Here is a 27,490-nt window from a genome sequence, read left to right on the forward strand (position 1 = left end):
CTTAAACTCAGTTAACAGATAATAAGGATATTAACAAAAGGCACCTTCCACACACCAGCTAATGATGTGATTTGCAAGATTGGCTCTGAAAGCTTGGGCTCTGAGGAAATGTAGTTCAAAAAGCAACTTTTCTAATTTGTTATGATTAGACACCAAGAACGGAATGAGACCAAGAACTGCAGTACAAGACACTGGCAAGGAAAACTCCCAATCACTAAAAAAAAAAAAAAAAGGACTTCAGGAAAGAGCGGGAAACAAGAAAATATGGGGAAACTCAAAATGGTTTCTTCAAATAGCAAAACTGTGAATTTTGCTGTTGTACTTTTGTTATCAGAGAAAACAGAGCTCTATTTGCTTTTGAAGGCCTGAAAATATTTCTACACTCAGAGCAATAAAGATACCACATAAAAATTAGAAGATTCATGTTGGAAAGCAATTTGCTCTCTTTGTACCACACAGCTACCCACCCACCCATCCAGAGTGACACACACATGAAGTCAATAACTAAAGCAATGGTGTTTACTACTTACTGCTAACAAGCCTGACTCAAGTGCCAATACCAGAAATGCTCAGATTAATTTCTTTTAAATGTAGTTTTCTGTTAAGATCAGGGCTTGAGGGGAGAGGGGGGGCTCTTTCAGATCTACACCTGCAAGCCAAAACAGGTAATCACTAGAAGTCCCATCCCTTCTCCCAAGCTTCTAAGATTTCATGACACACTTCAATTTTATGATTCTAGAAATGTAGGCATATAGTGTGTAGCAATGAAGTAAGTTAGCCTGCTGAAGCACAAATCCAGAAATGAGATAAAATAGCTTCATATATTCCAGAAACACAAAAGATGCATTGATTACTTTTATGCTGGAACAGCCCAGTACCTTTACATCTTTGTAGAGATGAACTGGTTCATAGTCTATGTTATTTTTCAGGAAGTACTCATTCACGCAAGACAGGAGTGTCATCTCAGGCAAGGAGAAGATATCCATGAACTGTTTCATGGTGTTACCTTGTGAACTCTGCAAAAAGCATATGTGATTCAAACCTTTGTTACACATAAAAACATTTACATACTTTTTTTAGCTTTTATTAAATATTTAGAAGTTATTATCCCCATTAAATCTATAGGAGCAGAAGAAAAAGAGACATAAAATAATCAGGTCTCTTAAACTGAGAATTAACCATTTTAGACTGAACTACACTGGCAGGCACAAGAATGGAGCTTTTTTGGCAATAGCTCCCTACTTTCAAAATGCTGTTTCAGGGGATATACCATTGCCTCCCTCCTTTAGACAGGCTCTCAGAACTTTGTGTTGCTTTTAGGTAAAAATGCTCTCAACTGTATTTCCAACTGTCTACACTTCCAGTCTTTCCATTTCAAATTGTTTTAGTAGACTGCTATACGGATTAGAAAGTGTTTTAGACTGCTGTTTTTCAGTTTGTACTCTTCGATTAACTGATTTGCATTTGTATTTTATGTTATAATTTTATATGCAAATCTACTTGGAAAGGTGTTATGCTCTATGAGGATATGAAAGTATCTGCAGTAATTAAATAAGTTGTTAGAGAATGATATTCACTCCCCTTGCAGAATCAGTTTCTACGTTCTCTAAAAAAGCAAGAATGACAGCATATCCATTCAAGAAGAGTAATCTTGCCATGAACATCTGTCATCTTGCACCCAAAGAATGCTAGCTTAGCAATGACACACCAAGGATACAATCCAAAGGACTTTCTCCCATAGAAATACACACACTAATGTGTCCAGCAATGTCATTTCTGTGCCATTTACCTCACTAATCAGATTTACCTTAAACATACAGTGGTGCCTCGGGTTACGAAATTAATTCGTTCCGCGGCCGCTTTCGTAACCCGAAAAGCCTTCGTAAGCCGAATTGCCATAGGCGCTAATGGGGAAAAGCCGCGATTCCGTGCGAAAAAGCCGAAAAAAGCACCAAAAGTTTTTTCGTAACCCGAAAAAACATTCGTAACCCGGAACAATGATTCCCTATGGGATTTTTTCGTATCCCGAAAATTTCGTAACCTGGGTACAGTATTTCGTATCCCGAGGTACCACTGTATTCTAGAAACACAGGCAGAAAAGAGAAAGAACGCTGGAGAAAAAAAGCTGTGCAAGCCAGAGATTGTCTAGCATTAGCATAATAAATTGTTATCATAATTATTTATATTCCACTCTTTTCCCAAAACTGGGACTCAGAGTGGCATAATAAATGGACTATTGTGATTCTGCCTCTTACTAGTAACATTCATATTAGCTGCAATATTACTGAATAATCTACCTTCCTAAATCACTGGCACTTCATTAAATCTTCCTCCATTTTTCACTGTTTTTCAGCTGAACTGCAAGTGGTGACTCATGCCATGTATCGGTAGATCTTATTAAAGCCATGTCAAAATTGAGAAATGATACAGTTCAGAATAAACGTTTTTGTTTGTGTTTCTGTACTCAATTGTTTTAGAAAGAGATGATATTAAAAAAAAACCCAGAAGGAATAGCAGTCTCAAAGAGCAGAGAGCACAAATACCCTTAGAGAGACAATCACTTGTTTCTTAGACTGGCAAGAGTCAGTGTGATTTAGTGATTAGAGTGCTCAACTAGAAAGATCCAGATTCTACTTCCCACTGAACTATGGAAATCAGTAGGTACCTCTGCCTCACTCTGATTTTACTGGGTTTTGTGAGGATAGTGATGAAGTGAAGGCCCATGTATGCTCCTTTGGGCTCAAAGGAGGAAAGGCAGGATATATAAATCTAACTAATAATAAATATTCTTTCCATGACCCAGGTATTTATGCACTTCTAGACAACAAGGTTATATAGTAGTTTGAGAGGTACTGAGACCGCAACAACAGGTTCTCACATAGCAAGATGTGAATATAAAACATAAATCCAATCACATCATTTACATTTATACTGGCATATAATGGTTTGAACTTTACCTTTCCATAGAAGTCACTCATTTGTTCCAAGGGGACATGGGATCCATCGTACATGGCAATGACCTCATCATCTGGGACAACACTCAACCCTCTGATGAGAGCAAGAACAGCTTCAGTGCAAAAGCCAAGCAGTTTTCAAACAGCAATATGGAGATACTATGCAAGAAACCCTTGGGTCCTCCATTCTTACAGAAGCAATGGAGCAGCCCTAACTATCTGTTATATTTTAGTCATTATCCAACATCATGGATTCTGCCAGGAACATCATTCACTGCAAAGTGACTGAAAGCCCTAAATCAACAGAGTAAACAAGACCACTTGACAGCCCCCGCCCCCTGTGATGAATTTGCAAGACACCTTGCAGACAAAACCACTCAGATCTACTCTGACATGGATGCTGTAGTTGAGACAAATCCAGTAGAGGTAATCTTGGTGTCTCCTTGTCCTATATTGGATATGTTTCAATTTGTGCAGGATCCTTGGAGAAATTAGAGCCACCTCATGTTCACTGGACCCTTGCCCTTCCTGACTCCTGAAAGCAGCTAGAGGGGGACTGGCCAAGTGGGTAAAAGCAGTGATGGATGCCTCACTGCAGCAAGAGAGGTTTCAATCCTGCCTAAAGGAGGCTGTGGTGAGGCCCCTTCTAAAAAAAGCCCCCCTAGATCCCAGATTCTGAGTAATTATTCATCAGTTTCTATCATTCCATTCTTGGGCAAGGTCCTGGACTGTGTAGTGGCCTCCAAGCTCCAGGGGTTTCTGGATGGGATGGATCATTTAGATCCATTTCAATCTAGATTCAGGCCTGGTTGTGGGATGGAGACAGTTTTCGTCACCTTGCTGGATGAGCTACACAGGGACCTAGATGGGGGAGTGTGTGTTGGGTCTGCTGGACCTCTCAGTGGCTTTCAGTATCACCAACCATGGTATCGTTTTGCACCATCTCTCTGGGATGGGACTGTTATGTAGTTGCCCCAATCTTTCTTAGGCAGGTGAACTCAGAAGGTGGTGCTGGGGGACTCCGTGGTTATTGGACTATGACTCCCTGGCCTATGGGGGAGGCTAGTATGGGGCTGCACAGGGTTCTGTCTCTCTCCCCCCCCCCCAATGCTGTTTAACATCTATATGGAACCACTGGGAAAAGTTATCTGGAGTTTTGGGGTACAGTTTCCCATCTGTTTCCATGGAATCTGTCTCAGTACTGAACCAATGTCTGTTGTCAATAATTGGCTGGATGAAAGCAAAATATTGAAACTTAATCTGGACATGACAGAGGTGTTCATTGTTGGTCAAAAGACAGGTCAGGGAATGCTGATTCAGTCTGTGCTGGATGGGGTTACACTCCTCCTGAAATCATAGGCTCACAGCTTGGGACTCAGCTCTGAACCTGGGTGCCCAGATTTCAGCAGTGGACAGGAGTGGATTTCCACAGTTCAAACTAGTGAGCCTGCCACTCTCATTCCTTGAATATCAGATTGGCAATGGTAACACATGTCTTGGTTAAATCCCTTTTTGACTACTGTAATGCTTTCTACATGGGCCTGCCTTTGGAAACTATTCAGAAACCTCAGCAGGCTCAAAATGCTGCCATCAGAATGCTGACCGGTGTCAGTTATAGGCAACATATACCTGCTTTGTGAAAATAGTTTCACTGGCTACTGGTCACAATTCAAAATGTTGATCATGACTTATAAAGTCCTATACAGCTTGGGTTCAGACTATTTGCAAGACTGTATTTCCCAAAACAAACTTGCCAGAGCTCTAAGATCTTCAGGGGAAGTCTTTCTCTTGGTCCCATCACCATCCCAGGCTCACTTGGTGAGGACATAAGAGAGAGCCTTCTTGGTGACCATGGGAGGCCAGGCTGGCCCCCTCCCTGCTTTCCTTTCACCAGCAATAATCTATTTAAGCAATAGCCACATAGCCCGAAAATGGCCACATAGCCCGAAAAACCTACAAAAAACAATAGCAATAACATTTACATTTTTAAACTGCTTCATAGTGAAGTCAGCACTCTCTAAGAAGTTTACAATCTATAAGCCAATTGCCCTCAACAAGTTGGGTATTTATTTTACCAACATACAAAAGAATGGAAGGCTGAATCAACCTGGAGCCCTCTGGGATCGAACTCACGATGTTGTGGCTGCAGTACTGGCATTTAACCACAGTGCCACCAGGGCTTTTAATATATGAGTATGGCTTTTTATTGGGGATGTTTTATTTATCTTTTAAGCTTTTGGTTGTTTTTTAAGGTGATTTATGAGGTGATTTTAATTGTTTTTAAATCTTATTGTAAACGTTTTTAATTTACCATTCCTGGAAGCCCCTTGAGTCTCACGGTGGGATAAAGTCAGCATATAAATGAAATGAAATGAAAGTAAGCTAACTGGTACTAGACTAACATATAAGGGATAAAGTGTAAATCTTAAACAATCATTCCTTTCCATTAGTCCCTGTTCTTATGGGCAGGTTAAGCCATTAAGAGTATTAAGCATCTCCATAGAGAGAACCTCCCTCACCCAGAAATGCTTTTTCAGACATTATTTTGTAAAGCAGAGGTGAGCAACTCTATTTAAAACCGGATTATGGCCAACATTTTTTCAATCTCACTAGAATTTGGCCTCAATTACTTTACTGTAAAGATTTGTAAGACTGTATTATCCTGATTAGAAGCTGGCACATTCAAAGCAAAAACACCAGAAAGCTGATGCAAATGACATCTCCCCTGATTTACTAGTTAGAAGGATTTGTTTTATCTTCCATTTCAAGCCAACTTTCTGGTTAGAGAAAAGGGGTCAGACTGACCAGACTCATGCTTAGCAGTGGTACACTACTCTGTGATCCATGATGTTACACTGCAGGCTGGAAAACTGCACAACTACCCCCTAGATCAGTGATGGTGAACCTTTTAGAGGCCAAGTGCCCAAATTGCAACCCAAAACTCACTTATTTATTGCAAGGTGCCATATCCCTCTGGCTTTCTAGTAACAAACTCTGGCAAACTCTGTGCTGAGGTGATGGCACATGTGCCCACAGAAAGGGCTCTGAGTGCCACCTCTGGCACGCGTGCCATAGGTTCACCATCACTGCCCTAGATGAAAATCTGAGCAGAAGACAGAAAGCTCAAAATTAATTATAATCACAGTTCGCAACATGAGCTTTCCCAGGAACATTATAACTTGGAGGGTAATTATTTTATGCTCCCCAACAAGTCATATGTCACATCTATTTCATTGCCCTCCTACACTCCTACAAGTCACTTCCAAAAGATCACAAATGCAGTGTAATAAAAAACATCTCTACTCAGAAGCAAATTGCACACAGTACAATGGGGCTTGTTCCAAGGTAAGTGAGGAGAGGGCTCCAATCCTGATGTGCTTTCTTAAATGATAAGAAAGCATTTGAAATGTTGTAGATTCTGGGTATAAACTGTGCTGTTGCTGTTGTTTGCCTTCAAGTCATTTCTGACTTATGATGAACCTATCATGGGTTTTCTTGGCAAGTTTGCCATTTCCATCCTCTGAAGCTGAGAGAGTGCGACTTGCCTTAGATCACCCAGTGAACGTAAATGGCTGAGCCAAGATTCAAACCCTAGTTAAAGTCCAGGGTCGTAGACCAGTGCTCAAACCATTACAACACGCTGGTTGTCAGCTGCTTTAAATGAACTATTTTACAGGAAAGAAATGCTCTGGGTGTAGAATACAACTTTATATAGCAAAGTACTGTTTCTTTAGGATTTTTGAAAAGATAGCCAAAGTGGTAGAAATTTTCTCATTCTGTAAAAAATTTAGAATTACAATTTAACACTGATTAGCATCCTTAAATATTTACACAGATTTGAACAAGACTGCATGTGAATTAGTATAGTATTCACCACTGTGTTTCATCAAGCATGAGGGGGCCTTTACCAGTAGCCTGCGTAGCTTTTCATAAAACTCAGTTCTCAAGAGTCAAGGTATTTTTAGCATCCCACTAGTGCAATTTAGCAGCTGGAAGCAAGATCATTAGTCAGTGCCATGTGAACAGCCAACTCTCTTCGCAGCACAAAAGCTACAGAGCAGATTTTAATAGTTCAACCAATGTTAACATTATAATTTCAATATGGCATAGGGATTGATTAACAAGCTGGGATACTAACAGGGCCCTATAAGAGACTTTGCTGCTCCTGCCATTGTACTAGTCAGGATTTAAATTATAGTTTAAAGTTAGCTTCCAAATCCTGGCTGATTTGGATATAATTTACTATAGCTTGCTATTTGCACAGGGAGTTATTATTAACTGCAGATTCCTGTGTTTCATTACTTGTACAAAGGGAAGAGGAAACCAGATGCCAAGAAGATGTAGGAGCGTTAAAGACCGCCTAAAAGCAGCGGTCTGCCGGCGCTGCCGGTTGCTCCGCGAGGGAGCTGCAGCAGCCAAACCACGCGACTCCCTCACGGAGCAAAAAGAAGCCCCAAAATGGCGCTTCTCTTTGCGGCGTGCTTATGATGTCACGAGGCGCCAATGACACAGTCGCGGCATCATATGTGCTGTGCGACATGCGGACACAATGCGTCCGCTACGTCAAGATGGCGGCGCCTGTGTGGAACAGGCACCGCCATTTTGTACGAACTCAGTCCGTATTAGGGTAAGGGCGTCAGGAAGTGACGCCCCTTTCTAACCCTAGTACGTGCAGAGCGCGTACTTTATACCCGTGCAGAACGGGCCATAGAGTACAATGCAATACAAGCCAGGATTTGATCATCTGGCCACAACAGATGTTGGTTCCATCATATTATACTGTTAGCACTGTGATGTGTTAAGGTTCAGAGCCCCAGCCCACCCTAAACTCCTCACAACAAATTAGCATAAATCAAGCAAATGAAACTTACCTGTATACTGTTCCTAACTGAATGTAATGAAAAGCATCAATCTTCATTAACACTGCCTTTAAAACAAAAGAAATTCCAAGTGAAATTTAAAATCTGTACCTGACAGTTCTAATGCAATTACAGCCAACTATGAAACCCTCCCACCACCTTCCCCCCCTAAAAGCCCCCCAACCACCCATTTTTTTCAAAAAAAATAGTGTAATTTTGGGATAATTTATGCCCTACAATTAAGCAGAACCCCCTCCAAGCACACAAAAACATTTAAAATTGCCCCCATCCCATCCTAACAAGTACCCCGGAATTCCATACTACCCCAAATATCTGTTTTCTTCTGCAGTTTCTCTCAAAATGGTGACAGGAAGAGACACATCTTCTGTAGTCTCTCTCAAGAGACACACCATTTTGAGGACATTTGCAAAAGATATCCACTATTTGATCTCACTCTGAAGGGTCCCCTAACTCTCAAGAAAGAAGTATAGATTGGGAAAAGAACCCAATAGCCCTACTGAATCAAACCAAAAGCTGTTCTCATGCAGCATCCTGTTTCTACAGTGGCTGATCTTTGAAAAGGCCATAGATCAGGACATAGGTACAGCAGAACTCTTCAACTCACATTCCCTAGAAACACATATAAAGAGGCACCCTAACTCCAATGTTGGTAATAAATAAATAAATAATAAAATTTTTATTTCTATCCCGCTTTTTGCCAGGCAATCAAAGTGGCGTACAACAGGTTAAAATACATCCATATATACATAATACCCCCCTTAAAACAAGATTAAACAATGTAAGATTAAAAACTACACATTAAAACCGACTAAGCTAAATAAAAATCATCATGGGCAAAATTTACTGAATGGGAAGTCTTATTTGTGATCCCTTGTTATCTGCATACATCAGTGCTCAAGTCCCATTAAATACAATGGCATAGTAAATGGTGTCCCTTATATAAAATGGTAAATCAAGGTTTGCTATTTGGAATTTATAATTTTTTTGAATATTTTCAAGCCATGGATGCTTGAATCTGTGGATAAAAAATCCGTGTATAAGGAGGGTCGGCTGTATAATGAAACAGTCATCCTAACTAGTAGTCATACAGTGGCTTACCCTACACCAAATATCTAACTCCTTTTAAAGCCATCCAAACAAGCAGTCTTCATTACATGTTATGGCAGTCATTTCCATATGGTAAAGGACTGTAAAATGCATGGGGTGTGGGGAAACCCAGGAGTTGAATCACATAGATTTCACTGGAATCAACTCTATTTTTTCTTCTCCTGCTTGCATGTAAGCAATAGTATTAAGAACACACTTGTAGCCTTATTAATTGGAACCATTCAATGGTAATAAATAGCTCAAATTATTATTTTTAAAAATGTCAGGATTTCTATACCCCAGCTTGAAGGACCATTTAAAACAAATGAAGCTGGGGGGCTAATCTCTCCTAGCTTTGCCCACCAGGGTTCTCTGTACAGCAGCAGGGGGGTGGGGAGGTGGAGTTGCAATGCTCTATCAGGATTCCATCCCACTCACTAGGTGTCCTTCCAGTCCCAAAATCTACTGGTATGGGTGTTTATTTATTATTATAAACACTATTTAAAGGTGGGTGGCAGGAACAGAATAGGGATTCTGTTGGTGTATTGTCCACTCTGCTGCTCAACAGTCTCCTTTCCTGAGCTGGCTGAGTTGGTCTTAGCAGTGGTGTTGGAGTCTCCACGGCTGGTTGTGCTGGGGGACTTCAGCATCCATCCAGAGACTGTTCTGTCAGGAGCGGCTCAGAACTTCATGTCTGCCATGACAACCATGGGGTTGTCCCAAGTAGTATCTGGTGCACCCATGTTGCTGGACACACTCTAGACCTAGTTTTCTGTGCAAGTCAGGATGCTCATGATCTGGGTGTGGAAGAGCTTTCAGTAGTTCCGTTGTCATGGGCAGATCATTACCTTGTGGGGTTTAGACTCAGAGAACTCAAAGCCTCTGCACGGGTGGGGAGCCAATAAAGATGGTCTGCCCACTACTGAAGAAATCTTCCCTAGATCCCACCAGATTGGAAAACTATCGGCCAGTCTCAAATATCCCTTTTTTGTCCAAGGTGTTGGAACGTGTTGGCCTCCCAGCTCCAGGGGTTATTGGATGAAACTGATTACACACAGGGATGAAATAAGCTGTACCTACCCGATGTACATCATAATGAAGCCCTCTTATTGCAAAGTTTGGATCATAGTCATATTTCCGGATTTCTGCAGGATACTGGGAGAATAAAAAAAGGCATATAAACAATTATATGTCAATAGCTTTCTTATCCAGATGAAGTACAGTGGTACCCCGGGTTACGAAAATAATCCGTTCCGCGGCGCCATTCGTAACCCGAAATCGTTCGTAAGCCGAAAAAGCCATAGGCGCTAGCGCTAAAAGCCGCGATTTCGTGCGAAAAAGCGCCGAAAAGCACCAAAAAAATTTTTCGTAAGCCAAAAAAAAAACGTAACCCGAAACAGTTTTTTCCTATAGTATTTTTTCGTATCCCGGAAATTTCGTAACGCGGTGCTTTCGTATCCCGGGGTACCACTGTACCACTATTTTTCCCTTATAGAATTAGTCCACCATGCTCTACATAAAATTTCCAATAAGGCACAGGTTAATGCTGTTTTTGTAAAAATTCTATCAAAATCTTATGATAGTGGTTTTATCTAGCTATGAATCCATGGAGATAGTTAGTATGGTATAGTGGTATGAGTTCTGGATTAGGACTCTGGGAGGTCAGGATTTGAATCTTCACTGAGCCCTGGAAAACAACTGGGTGATCTTTGCAACTTACACTGTCTTAGCCTAAGAGGAAGGCAACAGCAAACCTCCTCTGAATAAATCTTGCCAAGGAAAACGTATAATAGGTTACTGTAACTCAGAGTTAACTTGAAGGCACATCACAACAACAGCAGCAAGGGAGTCATGTGTCACACATAACACAGAAAAATTCCAAGGATGTCAATAGATAAATCTGAACTGTTCACTGTTTCAACTGGTGAGGTACATCATACTATCTAGGCATACTATTCTGGTGGTCCCATAAAGTAGAGCACAAGAACTACCATAGACAGGAATTCTGCATTAGTCTGTATGACTTTTTTTCATGATTCATCACACAAGGAAATTGAGAATGTCCTCACTTTTAAAATTTCCAACTTGTATTGTAAGAAAATGTGGATACAGTGACCTATTATCTATATTTCCAGGCTTCCTCTTTTATCTTTATGTGGAGGGTTTTTTTTTCTAGAAAAAGAATCCTGCCAATATCTCTTAAACACTTCTTCCAAGACACTACAGTACCACCAGATTATGGTGTCAGGGCTCTTCACTAGTGGTGTTTATTTTAAAGCACTCAAATTTTTCTTCTCATTTTCACACTGTCTCAACCAACAAAATGTCTTGTCTTTTTATTTTAACAGATGGCTTAATCATGACGACTTCTTGTCAAATTATAGCTTCCAAAAGAAAATACCAAAATACCAACAGAAAAAAAGCAGGACTTCCACCAGTCATCATCAACATAATGCTATACATATGCAAAGGTTATCTTGTAGCACCTTTGAAACTAACTGTGCAAAAGAAATTATAGCATAAGCTATTGTAGAGTATGCTACAATGTCTTTTGCACAGTTTGTGCTACGAGATCCCTTTGCATACAGATATTCCAGACAAACATGACTATGCCTCTGAATAATGCTATGAAGTTCATGAAAGTGTGGAAAGATTAGTTCTGGGTTGGCTTTCACGCTTCACCCCTTTGCACCCCCACCATATTAAAAAATGCTCTCTGCCAAAATATGATGCCAGTGACTCTGCAAAAGAGGATATTCTCCTCCACATATCTCTTGCAATAACAAGCAGTCCCATCTCTGCTCCCCTAAAATGTAGTGTTTATGAACATTCCATTACATTATAAACACAGGTTTGTTTCCTCAGGGAGGGCCAAATTATAGGTACTTTTGGGGTAATTTTCTATTTTTCTGTGCCTTAAAATGAGTTCACAGATCTCTTCTAAATACATAAATGGGTACAAAACCAATATTTTGTGGAACAAAAGCAAGTATTTTGAAGAAATGCAACACACCCAACTATGCACGAAGATCTAGTTTCTATTTACTACTGCAGATGTATTTATAAACATGTGTATATATAGCAACTGACCTTTAGACTAAAATGTAGTATCGAAAGTGTCTAACATACACTGAGAACCCTTTCCAGAGGGAGTGATTAAAGGAATATTCCTGCTGAAGTTACATCAAGGGGCTAATATCTGCATCTCAGTCAATGGAGTAGGGCAACTTTGGCTCAAATGTATTCTAGGCAGCAAAGATGACATCTCCTTTTATCAAACCAAACTATTTTTTTCACCACTGTAATGCAATATATTAACTGGTATTTTGTATGTTACCTACTGCTAAAGACACACAATAGGTAAACATACTATTTATGCATTTTTTATACAATTCTTCAATTTGTGTTCTTCACCAAGAATAATTTCATTTAAAATTCTGGCTAAAATAATCTGGATTTAATTGGGGCACATTACAGACCATACAACCTCATAATGAAGAATAAACAATTTAGCACACACATCTGATTCACATGTCACAATAACCCAAGTTTCTGCATGTGAAAGTAGTGTGCTTGTATGCACTACTTAATCATTCCCGCTGAAAATGGGAGCAGCTGAAAAACAAGCCTTCCATCCATAGTATATTTACTATGACATAAAAACCCAAACTCTGATTTATGACTCTGGCTTGCTGGGGGACAGATATACTAAACTGATAGTTTTCAAAGTCATATTAACCAAACGAAAGATTAAACATTTTGCAGTTTCTTTGGCTGCTCATGCCTGCAGTGAGGACATTTGCAAAGTGTGCATCAGGATACTGGAATTCTTTAGTATTCTGGTTGACTGTGACATCCAAATATATCTATTCTGTCTAAGGCTAATCTTCAGAGGCTATCAAAAACCAGTTATTAAGGTAGGATTTTTAACAATTCTGCAGAGGCCCAAGATTGTGTTAAGGACATATATTGCATTTCCCACCACCCCAATCATTTCTTCCTACCCAAGTGACAGCAATATGTTTTTCAAAAGTTAAGTTTTAAATTTCAATTCCAGAGTTTGCCACACTCAATTTATATTATTTATTGCTAGACAGAATAAAAAAAATCTCAACTATTTATTGAAACCACTACTTTCCCTGTAAAAGAGAAACATGTAAAAAAAATCCTCTGATTTCAGAGGTAAGTAACATATGTCATTGTTTATGTATTCATTACTGTAAATTCCCTACTGGATCTAGTGACTACCAGAATCCTGTAAACACCATTCAGTATTTATTTTATTTAGGTGATTTATATCCTGCCTTTCTCCCAAAACAGGATTTAAGGTGCCTTCACAACTTCACAATATCACAACAGGATCGTCACGAAACCAGTAAGTAGAATCTTAGTGATCTTATCATACAAAAACCTTATCCTTAAAAATATGTTTCTTGTACAGTGGTACCCCGGGTTACGAAATTAATTCGTTCTGCCGCCGCTTTCGTAACCCGAAAAGCATTCGCAAGCCGAAATGCCATAGGCGCTAATGGGGAAAAGCCGCGATTTCATGCGAAAAAGCGCCGAAAAGCACCAAAAAATTTTTCGTAACCCGAAATAACCTTCGTAACCCGGAACAGTTTTTTTTAATGGATTTTTTTCGTAACCCGGAAATTTCGTAAGGCGGCGCATTCGTATCCCGGGGTACCACTGTATTCTCATTTTATACTCTCCAACAAGCTGACCTTTGTAATGTGCTCTGTTCCCATATTATGGATCTTTACAATCCCATGGACAACTGTGTTCCATCTCATGAAGAAATACTATTTTGCTCTGTAAACACCAGCCCTTACTTAGAGCAAGTCATTCCAGCCCAGCCCAGTTTATTCTGAAGCTCTACGCACTTTTCAATTCCCTTTATATTTAAAACAAGTAACAAAAAAAAACTTACCCGATGTTCATTAATCAAAAGATCCCGTGCAGCATTAAAGATCAACGTGTGCAAATGTTTGGAATAGAAGACCAATGTGTAGTCATAATCAAAGCCATAGATTTCTACATCTGAAAGACTCATTTCATTGTTGGAAAAGATAGCATCTGGGTTCAGTAAATTACTCATGATTGAAGGAACTAAATCTGTGGAAGAAACAAACCCCAAAAAAGAAAATAAGATTGCAAATTTTACAGGAAGAAAATACTGATAATGGCAAAATTATATGCACTGACAAAGTGAGGAAGCTTGATGTAGTTTCACTGTAAATGTAAGGCAAGTCTCAACCTACCATATTCAGTACTAGGCTGGGATAATGCCTGTGTTTAGCTTCCAGTGAAGAGTGGGATATAGATACAACAGACAAGCACAAAGATACTACAAGATCCCTTCAGAAGCACAAAGAAAGATCAGTGTAAATTGCATAAAAATGGGAGAGATAAGTAGAACACTGGAAGGTTACTTATCCCCTATGAATGGAAAGCTACTTGCCAGCTACATAGTCGGTTGAGTGGACAGGGTTAGACTTCAGCTGAACACCTAGTTTCAAGCCAATAAAGATTGCTCCAATAGTGTACAAAAAAGAAGACACAACCATGCAAAGTGGAACTTTACTGTTAGTACCTTTCATTAACAATACACTCTGCTCAATAATGGTGCAGGCTTCCAGTGGCAATTCATAAGCCACACATTTCAGAAGGTGAACTACTGATGTTTCTCAAAAGCAGAAAGGACTGAAACAATTCTAGTGTTGAGTAATAGAAGCACATTATACCTCAGAGAGCCATGAGTCAGGGGGGCACACACATGCTATAAATATTTATTAAGATGGAAAATTGTTACAGAGATGAAACAAGGTTGTTTTAAATGAACCTCACTGCCAATATAACATCTTGTCATGCACTTATTATACTGAGCATTCATGACTCAGATGCTGAATAAAGAGATTTCCATCTTCTTTTCATCCAAGACAGACTTCAGAACTGGGAAAGCATTTTAAATGTGATATCACAAGCAATGCATCAATGTAGAAATATGAGCTGAAAGTCAGATGTTGGCTGACTGAAGGAAAGGCAAACTGTAGTTATTGTTGTACTGTAATACGAGAAACCTAAACTCTTATTTAGCAGTTAAAATATTTTTATGGCCTTTTTGAAATATTCCCTTTATTGTCATTCTGATCAGTTTCCTGTTCCTTCTAATTTAAGGAATTTTAAATGTTTCATTTGTTTCATAAACTCCCCATCCCTGCATCTAATCATTAATTGTTGTCTAATGCACATGTAAACATAATTTACTTTGCTTACAGCCTTTAACAAGGGAAATTTAAAGTGAGATTTAAAATAAACCAGAACTCTGGTACGCAGATAAACAATAGTTTGCTTGTAACATAAATACATAAACATGTTTGGTATTTATGTTTAGAAATCTGCAATGCTTTTTGAGACAATAGATAGAATAGGAAACTAAGTGGTCCAGCCTTAAGACAGAGCCTAACTACCTGAAAGATAAATTAAAGATTCTTTAAGTCAGTACCACTACCACCAAGAACCAGCTGCAAAAAATAAGAATTTTTCAGTATAGAATCCTCCTGTTTAAAGAAGTGATTCCGTTTTGTAGGAGTTGTTCTACAGTATACATTTATAGGGTCATTATTTCACTTAAATAGCCATGGTTCCACCCTATGGAATGTTTCAATTTAGGGAGGAGTATTTAGAATTCTCAACCAAAGAGCTCCAAGATATTTCACTATCCTGGATAGTCATTTCTCATTCACTGACTATGGGTATATTCAGTCCCCTAAATTTCTGGATAAATTCTTTTTATGTGTTGGTGATGCTATCAGAGCTACCTAAGGATAATCACATGTGAGAAGGATTTTACCATTATAACATATAACATATAGGATACTTAACATTTATGCAGTGCTTTCACAAACACTGAAAGTGTACATCATATGGATTCTCTGGCTGTAATACTTACAATAAACCTGTAAAGATGAAGCAGTGTTATTGTCCTGCACATTACAAATGGGGGTGGGGCTAGCAGGCTGAAGGAATACCTTTTCTAAAGCCATTTAATGACTCTTTTGGAAATGAGAAATCAGAATTAGTAATCCCCATCCAGTAGGGCAGGGAGGAAGAGAAGGGAGGGAGGTCAGGCTATCTGCCCACATAAACACAAGTATAGGTATGTTTTACCATCTGCTGCCTGTTTATCTCTGGCTCTTTGCTTGAGTAGGCTTGCCATATCCCACCTGGGGGCGGGACTTTCCCGGTTTGGGGCGGGACCACACGGTCCTGCCCCGGTTTGGCCCCGCCCCCAGGACACCCCCCTTCCAGCGAGGGCCTGGAGGCTAGGGCTTGGGAGAAGCTCTCCCAGGCCCCTCTGGAGGCCCTGGAAGCGGCTCCGCAATCGCGGAGCACTCTTCCAGGGCCTCTGGGGCTTGGGAGAAGCTCTCCCCAGGGCCCTCTGGAGGCCCTGGAAGCGGCTCCCCGGTCACGGAGCACTCCTCCAGGGCCTCTGGGGCTTGGGAGCAGCTCTCCCCAGACACCTCTGGAGGCCCTGGAAGCGGCTCCACAGTCAGAGCTCCGGCTGTGGAGTCCTCCAAGGCCTCTGTGTGGCATTCCCTGGGAAGCCCAGAGGATGCGACCCCTCCCAGGATAGCAATGTTTACCAAGATTGAAATGTGATAACCCTACTGGCAGACCATAGGCTTATGACTTGCCTTCTGGTAGACAATGCTTTATCCGTGATTGGATAAGCCCATGTTGATTCGGCTGAGACAGTGTACACACCTTGCTCCCCCTTGCTAATTAGAACTCTCCTGAGTACACATTGGTCCCTGATTCCTTTAATTGCCTTCTGATGTACAGTGAGATAAGGTGAAACCTAATGTTACCTTGATGTCAATAAAAGGGGCTGGCCAAGACCTGGCCAGCTAAGCTTTGCACCCCCATTCCTGTCTCTGCGTCTCTCTCTGCCGCGACACCTCTGCGAGGCCGAGGAGGAGGCCGCTTGCCACCACGGCGATGGCCGTGATGACAGGCGGCCCCCACGCTCCTTCCCGGCCTGGGAGCAGCCCGAGGCTTCCTCCCAAGCCGGGAAGGAGAAGGAGGACAAGGTTCAAAAATGTGGGACTTTTTTTTTTAAATTTCCTGGCCAGGAAATTTTAAAAAAAAAGGACCTACATTTTTGAACCTTGTCCTACATTTGTCCCGGTTTGGAGGTCCTCAGCTATGGCAACCCTATGCTTGAGGTGCTCAGTGTCTAGAAAGTTTTGCCTTCTAGAGGGAACCAGCCCTGACCCAGGCATTTTCAACAGCCTTCTGAATCCGAACTATATCAGCTGTTTGGGTCAGGAGCTTGTTTTAAAGATCATCACCTTTAAAAGCCAAATACACTATTTTGCTTTACTATTTTTTTTAATTATGTGCCTGGATGTTTTAGTCTGGGAGGGGATGGGAGTGCTTCCATTAGGTGGTTATACTAAGGTTCAGACAAATCAAGAAAAAGGAAAAGTATAATTTGCAGAGCTTCCCAAAACAGACTTGAACAGCTTATCCAGAAGGATAGCTTTGTTAGTGATTCTTCCACCTTTACCTGGAACTGGCTGCTGCTGGAAGTTAGACGCTCAAGAGATCACAGTTGCTTAAAGTGACTTTTCTCTGCTTCAGCTGATATGCTGACTGTAATAGATCTGCCACAGTTACCTGTGCTGCAAGAATAGTTTTACCATTTTCTTCCTGCTTTCTGCAATGGTTTCTAGTTAATTACTGGGTCAAATATTTAAACATTTAAAGTCAATAGATTGGGACCGATTACCTCAAAGTCTGTCATGAACATGTGCTCCTGCCTACTAAAACAAGACAGGTTAGGAGGCATCCCATTTAGAGACCAGCCATCTCAAAACTTTTACCTGGTGCCTTTTTGGCCTTTTCAGTGTTTACTAAAAACATTTTGGTTTACCTTTCTCATAATTCATGTAGTTTAAGCCTCTCAGTTTTACAGGTCTGTGTTTAAATTCTGAGGTAATTTGTGTTTTTGTTTCAGGTGCTGTATTTATGCTATTTCTGATTTAATAGCTTTTTTAAATTTCTATTTTCTATTCTATAAATCTTGGAAAAAATAAATAAATATTTAAATTGTTATCTAAATAATGTGCTTTGGGGGAAAAACAGACAAATATATTTTGGCATGGCATTAAAATAGCATAAAAACAAAGATCTTAATTCATATCTTTTGTCGTAGCTACACTATACAGCATTAAATCTTTTCTTCCAGGTTGTTTAGAGTGATTTGCAAACACCTAGTTCAACCAAAATCACTGCTCAAAAATCCTTACTCAATAAGGTAGATGGAAAGATATAAGAGCAGCATTGAAAACCTAAATCCACATTGTTATTATTATTATTTTAAATGCATACCAGGAAGGCAGTGTTTGGAAACATTCCTAACTTAATCGAGGAACAATCTACCTCACTCAGACAAAGTGAGAACAAAATGTATACTTCTGTGAGTGGAACACAGATGGCTTAACATATTTAACTAATCCTAAACCTGTAACCACTGAAACATAGCTAAACTAAACAGTGTATAAAACCCTGCTGAGCAATCAAGTATCCAAACATGCCCACTGATTTACAAATGTGTATTAAATCTGCATTAAAATGGCTATCATCTCCTATAGTCAACAACTGGTGGCTTTGCCATAGAGTACCATGTACTTCTCCCTCCTTTCTCTACAGTTAAAACCCAGCAGCAAGTGGGAGAAGATGCTGTGGAGGTGGATATCACGAGAACAGCTATTAACTGTAGTTCACTTTCAATTAGAAAATACATGACAAGAAATCCATCCCCATCTCCAATCAGCCTTCTAATAAGACCAGTTGTGAAGGACTTTGTGAGAGAATGCAATCTGCACATGCTTAGGAATTTTTTCTTAGTCCAGGTACATTTAAGGCTGGAGTCATAGGGCCAAAACACACTGCAGAAATAATCCAGTTTAACACAGCTTTAACTGCCCTGGCTCAATGCTAAGAAATTCTAGGAATTCTAGCTTTGTGAGATATTTAGCCTTCTCTATCAGAGAGCTTTGGTGCCACCCAGGATTCCCTAGCATTGAGCCAGAGCAGTTAAAGCAGGTCAGACTGGATTATGGATTGGACCATAGATGTCTTCTCTGTCCCTTGCCCCTTGTGAATGTTCCACATTTATACATGCACATCCGCCTCTCCCCCACTCTTTTTAACCCAATCCTGTCCTGCTTCAAAAGTTTCTGAAGTTCAATTTTACAAGTATATGCACAACCTCTAATCCTAATCTTCACTAAAGTACTGAGAAAGAGAGAGCACGCATTTTTCTAGTTCTCTGTTGTGATTATAATGCAAGTATCTGAGCTGAAAGACATTGTTAAAGCCCAGTATATATAACTTTCATTAAACACCAGGAGAAACTGTATTTAAGCAAGAAACCAACATATGTAGTTGTCTGAGCTAAAGACTATGACTTTAGAGATCAGAGTTCAATTTCTGCTTGACTCACTGGGTGACCTTGGTGAATCACAAATTCTTACCCCCAGAAAACCCTGTGATAGGGTAGCCATAAGTCAGAAACAACTTGAAGCCACACAACAACAAAGTCAAAGATACTTGGCATGATCCAATTCTGCCCCAAGATCCAACCCCATCCCATCCCATTTGTTTGACAAAAATAGAGAAAACAAACAAATATTGGGGTAATACACTACAGGCCAGTCAACTCAGGGATGCATTGATTGCCCTATAACTGCAGTACACCTTTACATTAGTTGTGTTGCTGAAATATGAAATTATTATCAATCTTTGTTGTATGCAGTTTCCATTTTTAACGCATGCAAAATTGCAGCAGTCATAAAAACACTGACCTTCAGATTCACAACTGCTTAAATGCTTAAATTGTTATGCAATGATGATGAAGTTATTGAATGCAGCTTTAGTTCTCTTATTCTAATACCTAAGGCTATTTTACCAACAAGGAAGAAACTCCAATAGAATATTGTCAAGGTTACAGCAGAAATTAATTTGACTCTTGAAAAAGACCTATCTACAAAGGACACACTAGTATGCAAATAGACAGAGAGAGAGAGAAGAAGAAAAATAAAGCAGATTTAATTATCCATTTCAGGTTTGATGTCTTTTCTTCCCAATACTGCTGTAATTAAAACTGTACTCAATTTCTCTGAAAGGTATTTGTGGAAATGAACTACACCTCCTTGAAAACTGGTGGGAACAGTATAACATCACAATGAATAAATAAATGCCACAGGTATTTTTAAAATACAGCACGCACACACACAAACACAAAATCACACTGTCACTAAGACTCAATGCAAGTTCCTCCTCCCTCACATTTCCTCATCACAATATTCTGTAGCTGTGAAAAGCAGACTATTTTTGCATGGTATCTAGTTAATCATTCCTTCTGTTTGCTCCCTTACACGTTATTACTTTTTCATGCAAGGAATTCACAGCTATTAGGAATATTATTATTATTATTATTATTATTATTATTATTATTATTATTAACCTTTATTTATGAAGCGCTGTAAATTTACACAGCGCTGTACATACAATCTTTTTAAGTAGACGGTTCCCTGCCCTCGGGCTTACAATCTAAAAAGACATGACACAGAAAGAGAAGGGAGTGGTGGAGGGAAAGGGTAAAATATCTCCTTAAACCATACTTCTACATGCCATCTTGGATATCACAACCATTATTTCTAGAACTGCAACCTTAAGCAGCACCTGCTAAAACAAAATTTGAATGTTTGCAACCTCCTTCCACATTCCAGCTGAGCTGAAGGCCATGTATAAATGCAAACTCCATGGCTTCAACAGTCTATTTTCTCCACTTCTTCCTCTGTTTACCACCTAGTTTAATGAACTCAAAAGCTAACAGACTATTTCTATTCTGACTTGCCCGCATAAAATCTAACATGCATTTTGGATTTATTTTTATTTATTTTTTTGCCCTTAGGGCTAATGCAGCTACCTTTGTTTTGAGTACAAGATGTAAATGGGGATCAAAGGAATTAATGGGGAGGACTAGTTTATTGTTTTTTATACAGAGATCTCTAGATCTCCCTTTGTAGTACCAATCTCTCATATAGCCTCTTCAATGTGCTTACCATGTCCCTGGCCTCTTTTATGTAATGGTTTATAAAGAACATCATACAGCTGACATATCTTTCTTAAAAAGAAAGAAGAAAAACCCAGTAACCTTATCAATTTAAATCCACTGCTTTAGATAAAACAAAACAAAACCTTACTCTCCTTTCACCACAGTTTACTGTTCAGTTTGCTGATGGGCATAAACTGGAATTAGAGTATGAGGAATATTTGCAGACATCCTGTAAAGGGAAAAAATAATCATTGGATGTACTTCACTGAATTGTGTAGGCAATCCCTTGGCTACATACTACAAGACAGCTTTGTACTTCCTGTGAAGACACCCATTCATTCAATCTGATTTTGCTATCTTAGTAAATCCATCCACAGCTTACTACTTGAGAATGCTCAATGGTAAATTTGCAGGGCAATGCATGTCTTATGGAACAAGAGTTCTCACCCAAATCTATAGATACATTTTTAAAAGAAAAATAAGAATCTGACTTCATAAATTCTATTACAGTATTGTATTCCAGAACATCACAAGGACACACTTCCTTTGATACTGCCAATTAACCACTGAAGTAGATAAAACAGCTGATATTTGCTGCTGTCAGCTTTGACTTATGGCAACCCTATAATGAGAGACCTCCAAGAGACACTATGGTTAACATTCCTGGTCAGGTCTTGCAAACTCTGGGCCATGGTTTCTTTTACATCTGTAATGCAGTTTTCCTTTTCTTCTTCTTCTTCTTCTTCTTCTTCTTCTTCTTATTGCCTTCCAGTTTTTCTACATTATCTCTTTTCACAATGAATCATGTTGTCTGACAACATGTCCAAAGAATGACAGCCACTGTTTAGTCATTTTGTCTTCTAGGGGGAGTTCGGGATTAATTTGATCTTTGGACCCATTTATTTGTCTTTTGGGCAGTCTCATATATTTATAGAACTCTTATCCAGTGCCACACTTGAAACTACAGCGGGCCCTTGTTATCCACTGGGATTTAGTTCCAGGACCCAGCATGGATAACAAAATCAGTTGATGCTCAAGTCTCATTAAATATACTGTAATGGCACAACAAAATGTTGTCCCTTATATAAAATGGAAAATCAAGGTTTGCTATTTGGAATTTATACTCTTTCGGAATATTTTCAAGTAGATGCTTGAATCTGTGGATAAAAAAAATCTGTGGATAAGGAGGGCTGACTGTAGTTGATGTTCTTCCTGTCAGCCTTCTTTCACCATCCAGTTTTGGAAACCAGTATTATGGTGTAGATTATAAAAGAGTCAATTTACACCTCTCTTAATGGAAACAATTACTTAAGATTGAGCATTACTTACAATTGAGGATCTTGTGTTCATAAGTGAACTGAGAGCAAGAGGGAAACCAGCTGCTCAGGACAAGTATGAACAAGAAATCTGTCACAGACCTAACAGTTTTCATTTCCTAGTAAGGATCAAACCCCCAGCCAAAAATACTAAGCTTCTAATGATTGGTTGAACAACTAGATTTTAATTTGGTGCTAAAAAGTGGCCAATATCCCTGGCCATTAGGCCATCAGGTTGCTTACTCTATTTCCATACTAGGGAATAATAATAATAATAATAATGATTTATTTATAGCCCGCCCAATCACGTAGAATCCAGGCGGGTTACAACAATAGCAAAAATGCAGCAAAGCATAAGACTCTCTGTATGATCAAAATTAATTTTCAGTTTATGGGATCATACACCACTGTTTCCAAAATCCACACACTAGTCTGACACTGTCATAGCTTCACTTGACATAAAGAAACAGAGCTGAGTGTCACCAGCATACTGGTTGTGCCTGGTTTTAAAGCTCCTGACCTAATGATCTCAGCCAGGGAGTTCATATGCCTTTAACATCAAGGGAACATAACAGAATCTGTACCACTCCACAATAATTATGGCCTGTTACAGACTGCCAAAATAAAGCTGCTTCGGGTCTCTTTGGAGGTATGCTATTTAAATGATGCATGGTTCCTAAGAGTCTGGAGGTCACGCCAAAGCCACACTCCATTCCTAAGCACTGGAGTGTGGCTTTGGTGCAGCTTCCGGATACTTAGGATGCATGCATCATTTAAACAGCATACCTCCAAAGAGACCCGAAGCAGCTTTATTTTGGCAGTCTGTAACAGGCCTGAAATGAAGTCCCTTAATGCTACTTTCTTTAACCAGCCCTGCAGCTAGGAACAAAATCACCTTAAGACATACTTCCTACTCCCATCTCAATTGCCAGTCAATTGGTCAATGATATCAAAAGCAGCCTATTATCCAGAGATATTAACAGGGTAGCACTCCCCCAGCTTCTCCCAGGAGAAGGTTATCTTCTAGGGTGATCAAGAGTGTTTCAGTCCTCAAACTCCTCCTGAAATGGTTCTAGAATATGTGTTGCCTCCAAGAATAGGTGATGTGTTCTAGCCCCCAGTCTCTCAAGCACCTTGCCTCCCAAAAGGAATATTATGTAGTAGGACAGTAGTTCTCACAAACCTCTAGAAGAAGGAAGTCCTCTTTGATGATAACTATCTGTAAGCCACTCTGAGAGACTTTAGCGCTGAAGAGTGGGGTATAAATACCGTAAATAAAAGGATGCACGATTGCCCTTTCAAGGCAGCAGGATTGCTGCGCAGACCCACTGAAAGGTCCACCTCTGCTGGATTTTACCAACCAAAATGAGAAAGAACTAAGTTTGCACATAGTGGCATGGACTGATTCAAGAGTCTTGAATATGTTACCAGGACACAGTAACTGGAACTGATCTCAAATAGTACTCTGGTCACTGTCATAGATACTGCTATAGCTGTTGCATCATGTCCCAAGTGAATGACTTTCTCCTCAGAGAACCTAACAAATTTATCACAGCAGGTAAACAATCCTGAGCTAACAAATCCTTCACTACCCAGAACAACTATCCTGGGCAAGAGCTTGAAAATGCAAAGGAGGAGGCAAAATAGCATTTTTTTAAAAAAATCACTACACTAGGAGATACATTTTAGTTTCTGTATATTAGCATACAGAAAGAAGTACCTGCAATATACACTACTGTTGTACTGTCTTCAACCAGTGCTCCGTGGATCATTTCTGCATTATTGATGAACTGTTGGTTTTATATTCAGCTTTCATAGAAAGGAATACAATGCCAGCCTTATATCACCATTACTATCCCCCAGCCTGGTGCCCACCAAATGCACCGCACCACAATTCTCATCCTCCCCAGCTAGAAAAATGAGAGTAGTAAAGTATATTCATCTCAAGGGTTCAGGAAACCTAATCTAGAAAGTACAATAGTTTGGAAAGCTACTGTCAGTAAGGCTGATAAATTCTGATTTTTAAATAGCAAGTTCGACCACATTTTATCCTGGAGGTATCTGGATTTGAGGATGGCCAATGTAGAGTTTTGTGGTGCCTTCATAAGTCTTCAAGCTTCTTCTTTTTTTTTTTAACAATCATCCCTTTGAAAGGTCTTACAAGCACTTTCATCGTTCTCAATGTTGGAGATGTACTACTCTGTTCAGTAGAGCCTACAACTATGCATCAATATAAGGCTCATCAAACAGACACCCTCTCCTTGACTAACATCACTGTGCATTAAAAGGCCTCAAGAAAATCACCCAATTGAATATTCCTTCCCCTGAGTTCTGCCCTTTGGAGTTCCCCGTTCAGAAAATTAGCCTGAACTGAGCAGTATTTGTCCATTTTATCCAACAACTAACAACTTCATCCAAGACATGTAGATCTTCAGAAATACAACAGTATGTAATGTTATCAATTATATGTATCATAATTGTTTCCACCTTAGTTTTTTGTGGGTTTTTCGAGCTATGAGGCCGTGTACTAGAAGACATTTTCCCTGACCTTTCGCCAGAACTGTGGCTGGCATCTTCTCTGAAACATCAGGAAAAAACTCTTCTAGGATATGGCCTCCTAGCCCGAAAAACCCACAAAAAAACTATGGATGCCAGCCAGGAACGCCTTCGACTTCACATGTTTGCACCTTGCTTTGCAATTCCCTAGATTCTGTTCAAGTCACCAGTGGTCGAAAGACAACATCTGTAATTGGAAGCCTTCCTTTGTTTTCCCACTGGTTCTCCCTTCTTTTTCACTGCCTGAAATAAAAAAAGATCCTTTAGGAATAAAAGACAGGTGTGACTTTTAAATGCCAGTGCTAGGTGCCAAGAGATGCCCCAGGTGAACTCACTGTTCAACCAGGCAGCCTACTGCTGGTTGAACAGAGGTTTGTTTCCTCAAGAGCATGCAGTTTATCACAGTCAGTCTTCCCCAGCAGCAGCCCCAGGAGAAAAAGGATCATGTGCGCAAGGTCACTAACGGAATATTGTCAGCCAGGCAAGCCACTGCATTTTGAACTCAGAGCCTCCACAGCCCCCATACACTTTTGTCTTGAACTCCTCATAACATATCAGCTCTAGGTTCAATTTTGGTGCCCAATGATGAAGCTACTCCTGCAGTGACCTTGGCTCCCATGTTCCAAGAGCAGGATCGCATCACTCCGAAACGTCTACTCAGGAGGCATTTTAAGGAACCAGCCCAAATGCCCAGGTATATATTTGTTGTTGTTGTGTGCCTTCAAGTTAGAGGAGATTTGCCATAGACATAGACACACACATGAGAGAGAGAGCCAGCTCAGCCATGAAACCCACTGGGGTGGCCTTGGGCAAGTCATGCTCTCTCAGCCTCAGAGGAAGGCAAGGGCAAACCCCCTCTGAACAAATCTTTACCAAGAAAACCTCATGAGAGGTTTGCTTCAGGGTCGCCATGAATTGGAAATGACTTCAAGGCACACAACAACAACAACAAATATATACAGATATATACATATATACAGACATAAGAGACAAACCTCTGAACAAATCTTATGTGTATATATATATATATGCATGTCTGTATGTGTATATATGTGTGCGCGTATGTATGTACATGTGCATGTATATATATGTGTGTATGTGTATGTATGTATGTATGCATATGTATATGTATGTATTCACGTGTGTGTATATACATACGTGTGTATGTGTGTATGTATATGTATGCATATGTGTGTATATGTACTCTATATGTATATGTGTAGGTGTATATGTGTGTATACAAGAAGCCGAAAGGAAGCGGGGGGGGGGGGGACCAAGCTGGAAGGCGGGAAGGAGAAGCCAGGAGGAGCCCAGGACCCTCTGGGGAGACCCCTTCTTCGCCCTCCATCCCCGGGAGCCCAGCCTCACCTTTGGTCACCTTTTTGGCCTCGTTGTGGCGCTTCCAGAGGTAGTCCTTCATGGGGGGCTGCTGCTGGGGCCGGGGCTGGTGCGGGGCCAGCGTGCAAAAGGGATTAGCCGCCCTCCTGAAGCCCCAGCAGGAGCAGGAGGTCTTGCCTTTCCCCGCCGCCCCCAGCAGCAAGACCCGGGAGCTCCAAGCGGCCCCCGGGGCTGCCATCAGGAGCAGAAGGAGGGCTCCTTTGCGGGGGAACCAGGGCAGAAGGAGAAGGAGACTCCACCAAGCAGCCTCTCTGCTCTCCTCCTGCAGCCAAGGCGGCGGCGGCTGCTCCTCTCGGGCTTGCAATTGCAAGGCTGCTGCAGGCAACTGAAGTCACTTCCTCAAAGCAGCACGCCTCTCTCTCTCTCTCGCTTTCTTTGGGAGAAGATCAGAAGGGGGGGAGCACGTGGAAACTCCTCCCACCAAAAAGAGGCGGGGTTACTGCACAGCAGACGTCAGAGCTGGCCCCTGGAGTGCCCTCATCCTCCCTTAGGGCTGGAGTCTCTCTCACACACACACACACACCCCATTGACCTCCTCCTCCTCCCATTTCACACACCAGGCAGAACCCTTAGGCATGCTCTCTTTGGCCCTCAGGTCACTCATTATTCCCATATAAACCACTGAATTGAAAACAAATAAAAATTAAAAATTAATTTTAAAAAAATTAAGAATTTGGGACTGATGGCAATGTATGAACATCCCAGCTATATACTCCAACTGCATATATAGTTGGCATCTCAACTATTGCCATAAGTCCCAAATAACTTGAAATTGTTTGGGACATATAGCAACCCTAAGGCAAGCCTTTGTTGTCATGTGCTTTCAGGTTGTTTGGAACTTATGGGAACCATAAGGCAAACCTTTGTTGTCATGTGTCTTCAAGTCATTCAGAACTTATGGCAGCTCTAAGGCAAACCTATGTCATCATGTGCCTTCATGTTGTTTGGCGCTTATGACAACCCTGAGGCAAACCTATCATGGAATGTTCTTAGCAAGAGTTGTGAGAAGTGGGGTAGTTGGCCCCTCATACACCAAAAGCAGCAGCTAGATTATGGCGCCCAAGAGAAATCATGGAATCCATGAAGCTATCTGGCATACTTCATCCTTGCCAATTGTCCCAATTTGACAGAAACCGTCTCACTTAATCATCTGTCATCTCACTTTTGTTT

The 27,490-nt window shown here is 40.5% G+C and overlaps 1 protein-coding gene across 1 annotated transcript in view; it reads right to left on the reverse strand.

Moving 5' to 3' along the window:
- NT5DC3 (5'-nucleotidase domain containing 3) overlaps positions 1-26,634 on the reverse strand; it is a 46,377-nt gene extending 19,743 nt beyond the window's left edge. The window contains exons 1-6 of the mRNA XM_042467113.1: positions 26,291-26,634; positions 13,851-14,035; positions 10,001-10,075; positions 7,826-7,881; positions 2,958-3,048; positions 879-1,016 (exon numbers count right to left, since the gene is read on the reverse strand). Of these exons, the coding sequence (XP_042323047.1) occupies positions 879-1,016; positions 2,958-3,048; positions 7,826-7,881; positions 10,001-10,075; positions 13,851-14,035; positions 26,291-26,498 (753 nt within the window). The 5' untranslated portion in view covers positions 26,499-26,634. The remainder of the gene's footprint in view (positions 1-878; positions 1,017-2,957; positions 3,049-7,825; positions 7,882-10,000; positions 10,076-13,850; positions 14,036-26,290) is intronic.
- Positions 26,635-27,490: the final 856 nt, after the last annotated feature.

This window comes from Sceloporus undulatus, chromosome 5 (genome assembly GCF_019175285.1).
Source record: "Sceloporus undulatus isolate JIND9_A2432 ecotype Alabama chromosome 5, SceUnd_v1.1, whole genome shotgun sequence".
NCBI classification, from domain to species: domain Eukaryota; kingdom Metazoa; phylum Chordata; class Lepidosauria; order Squamata; family Phrynosomatidae; genus Sceloporus; species Sceloporus undulatus.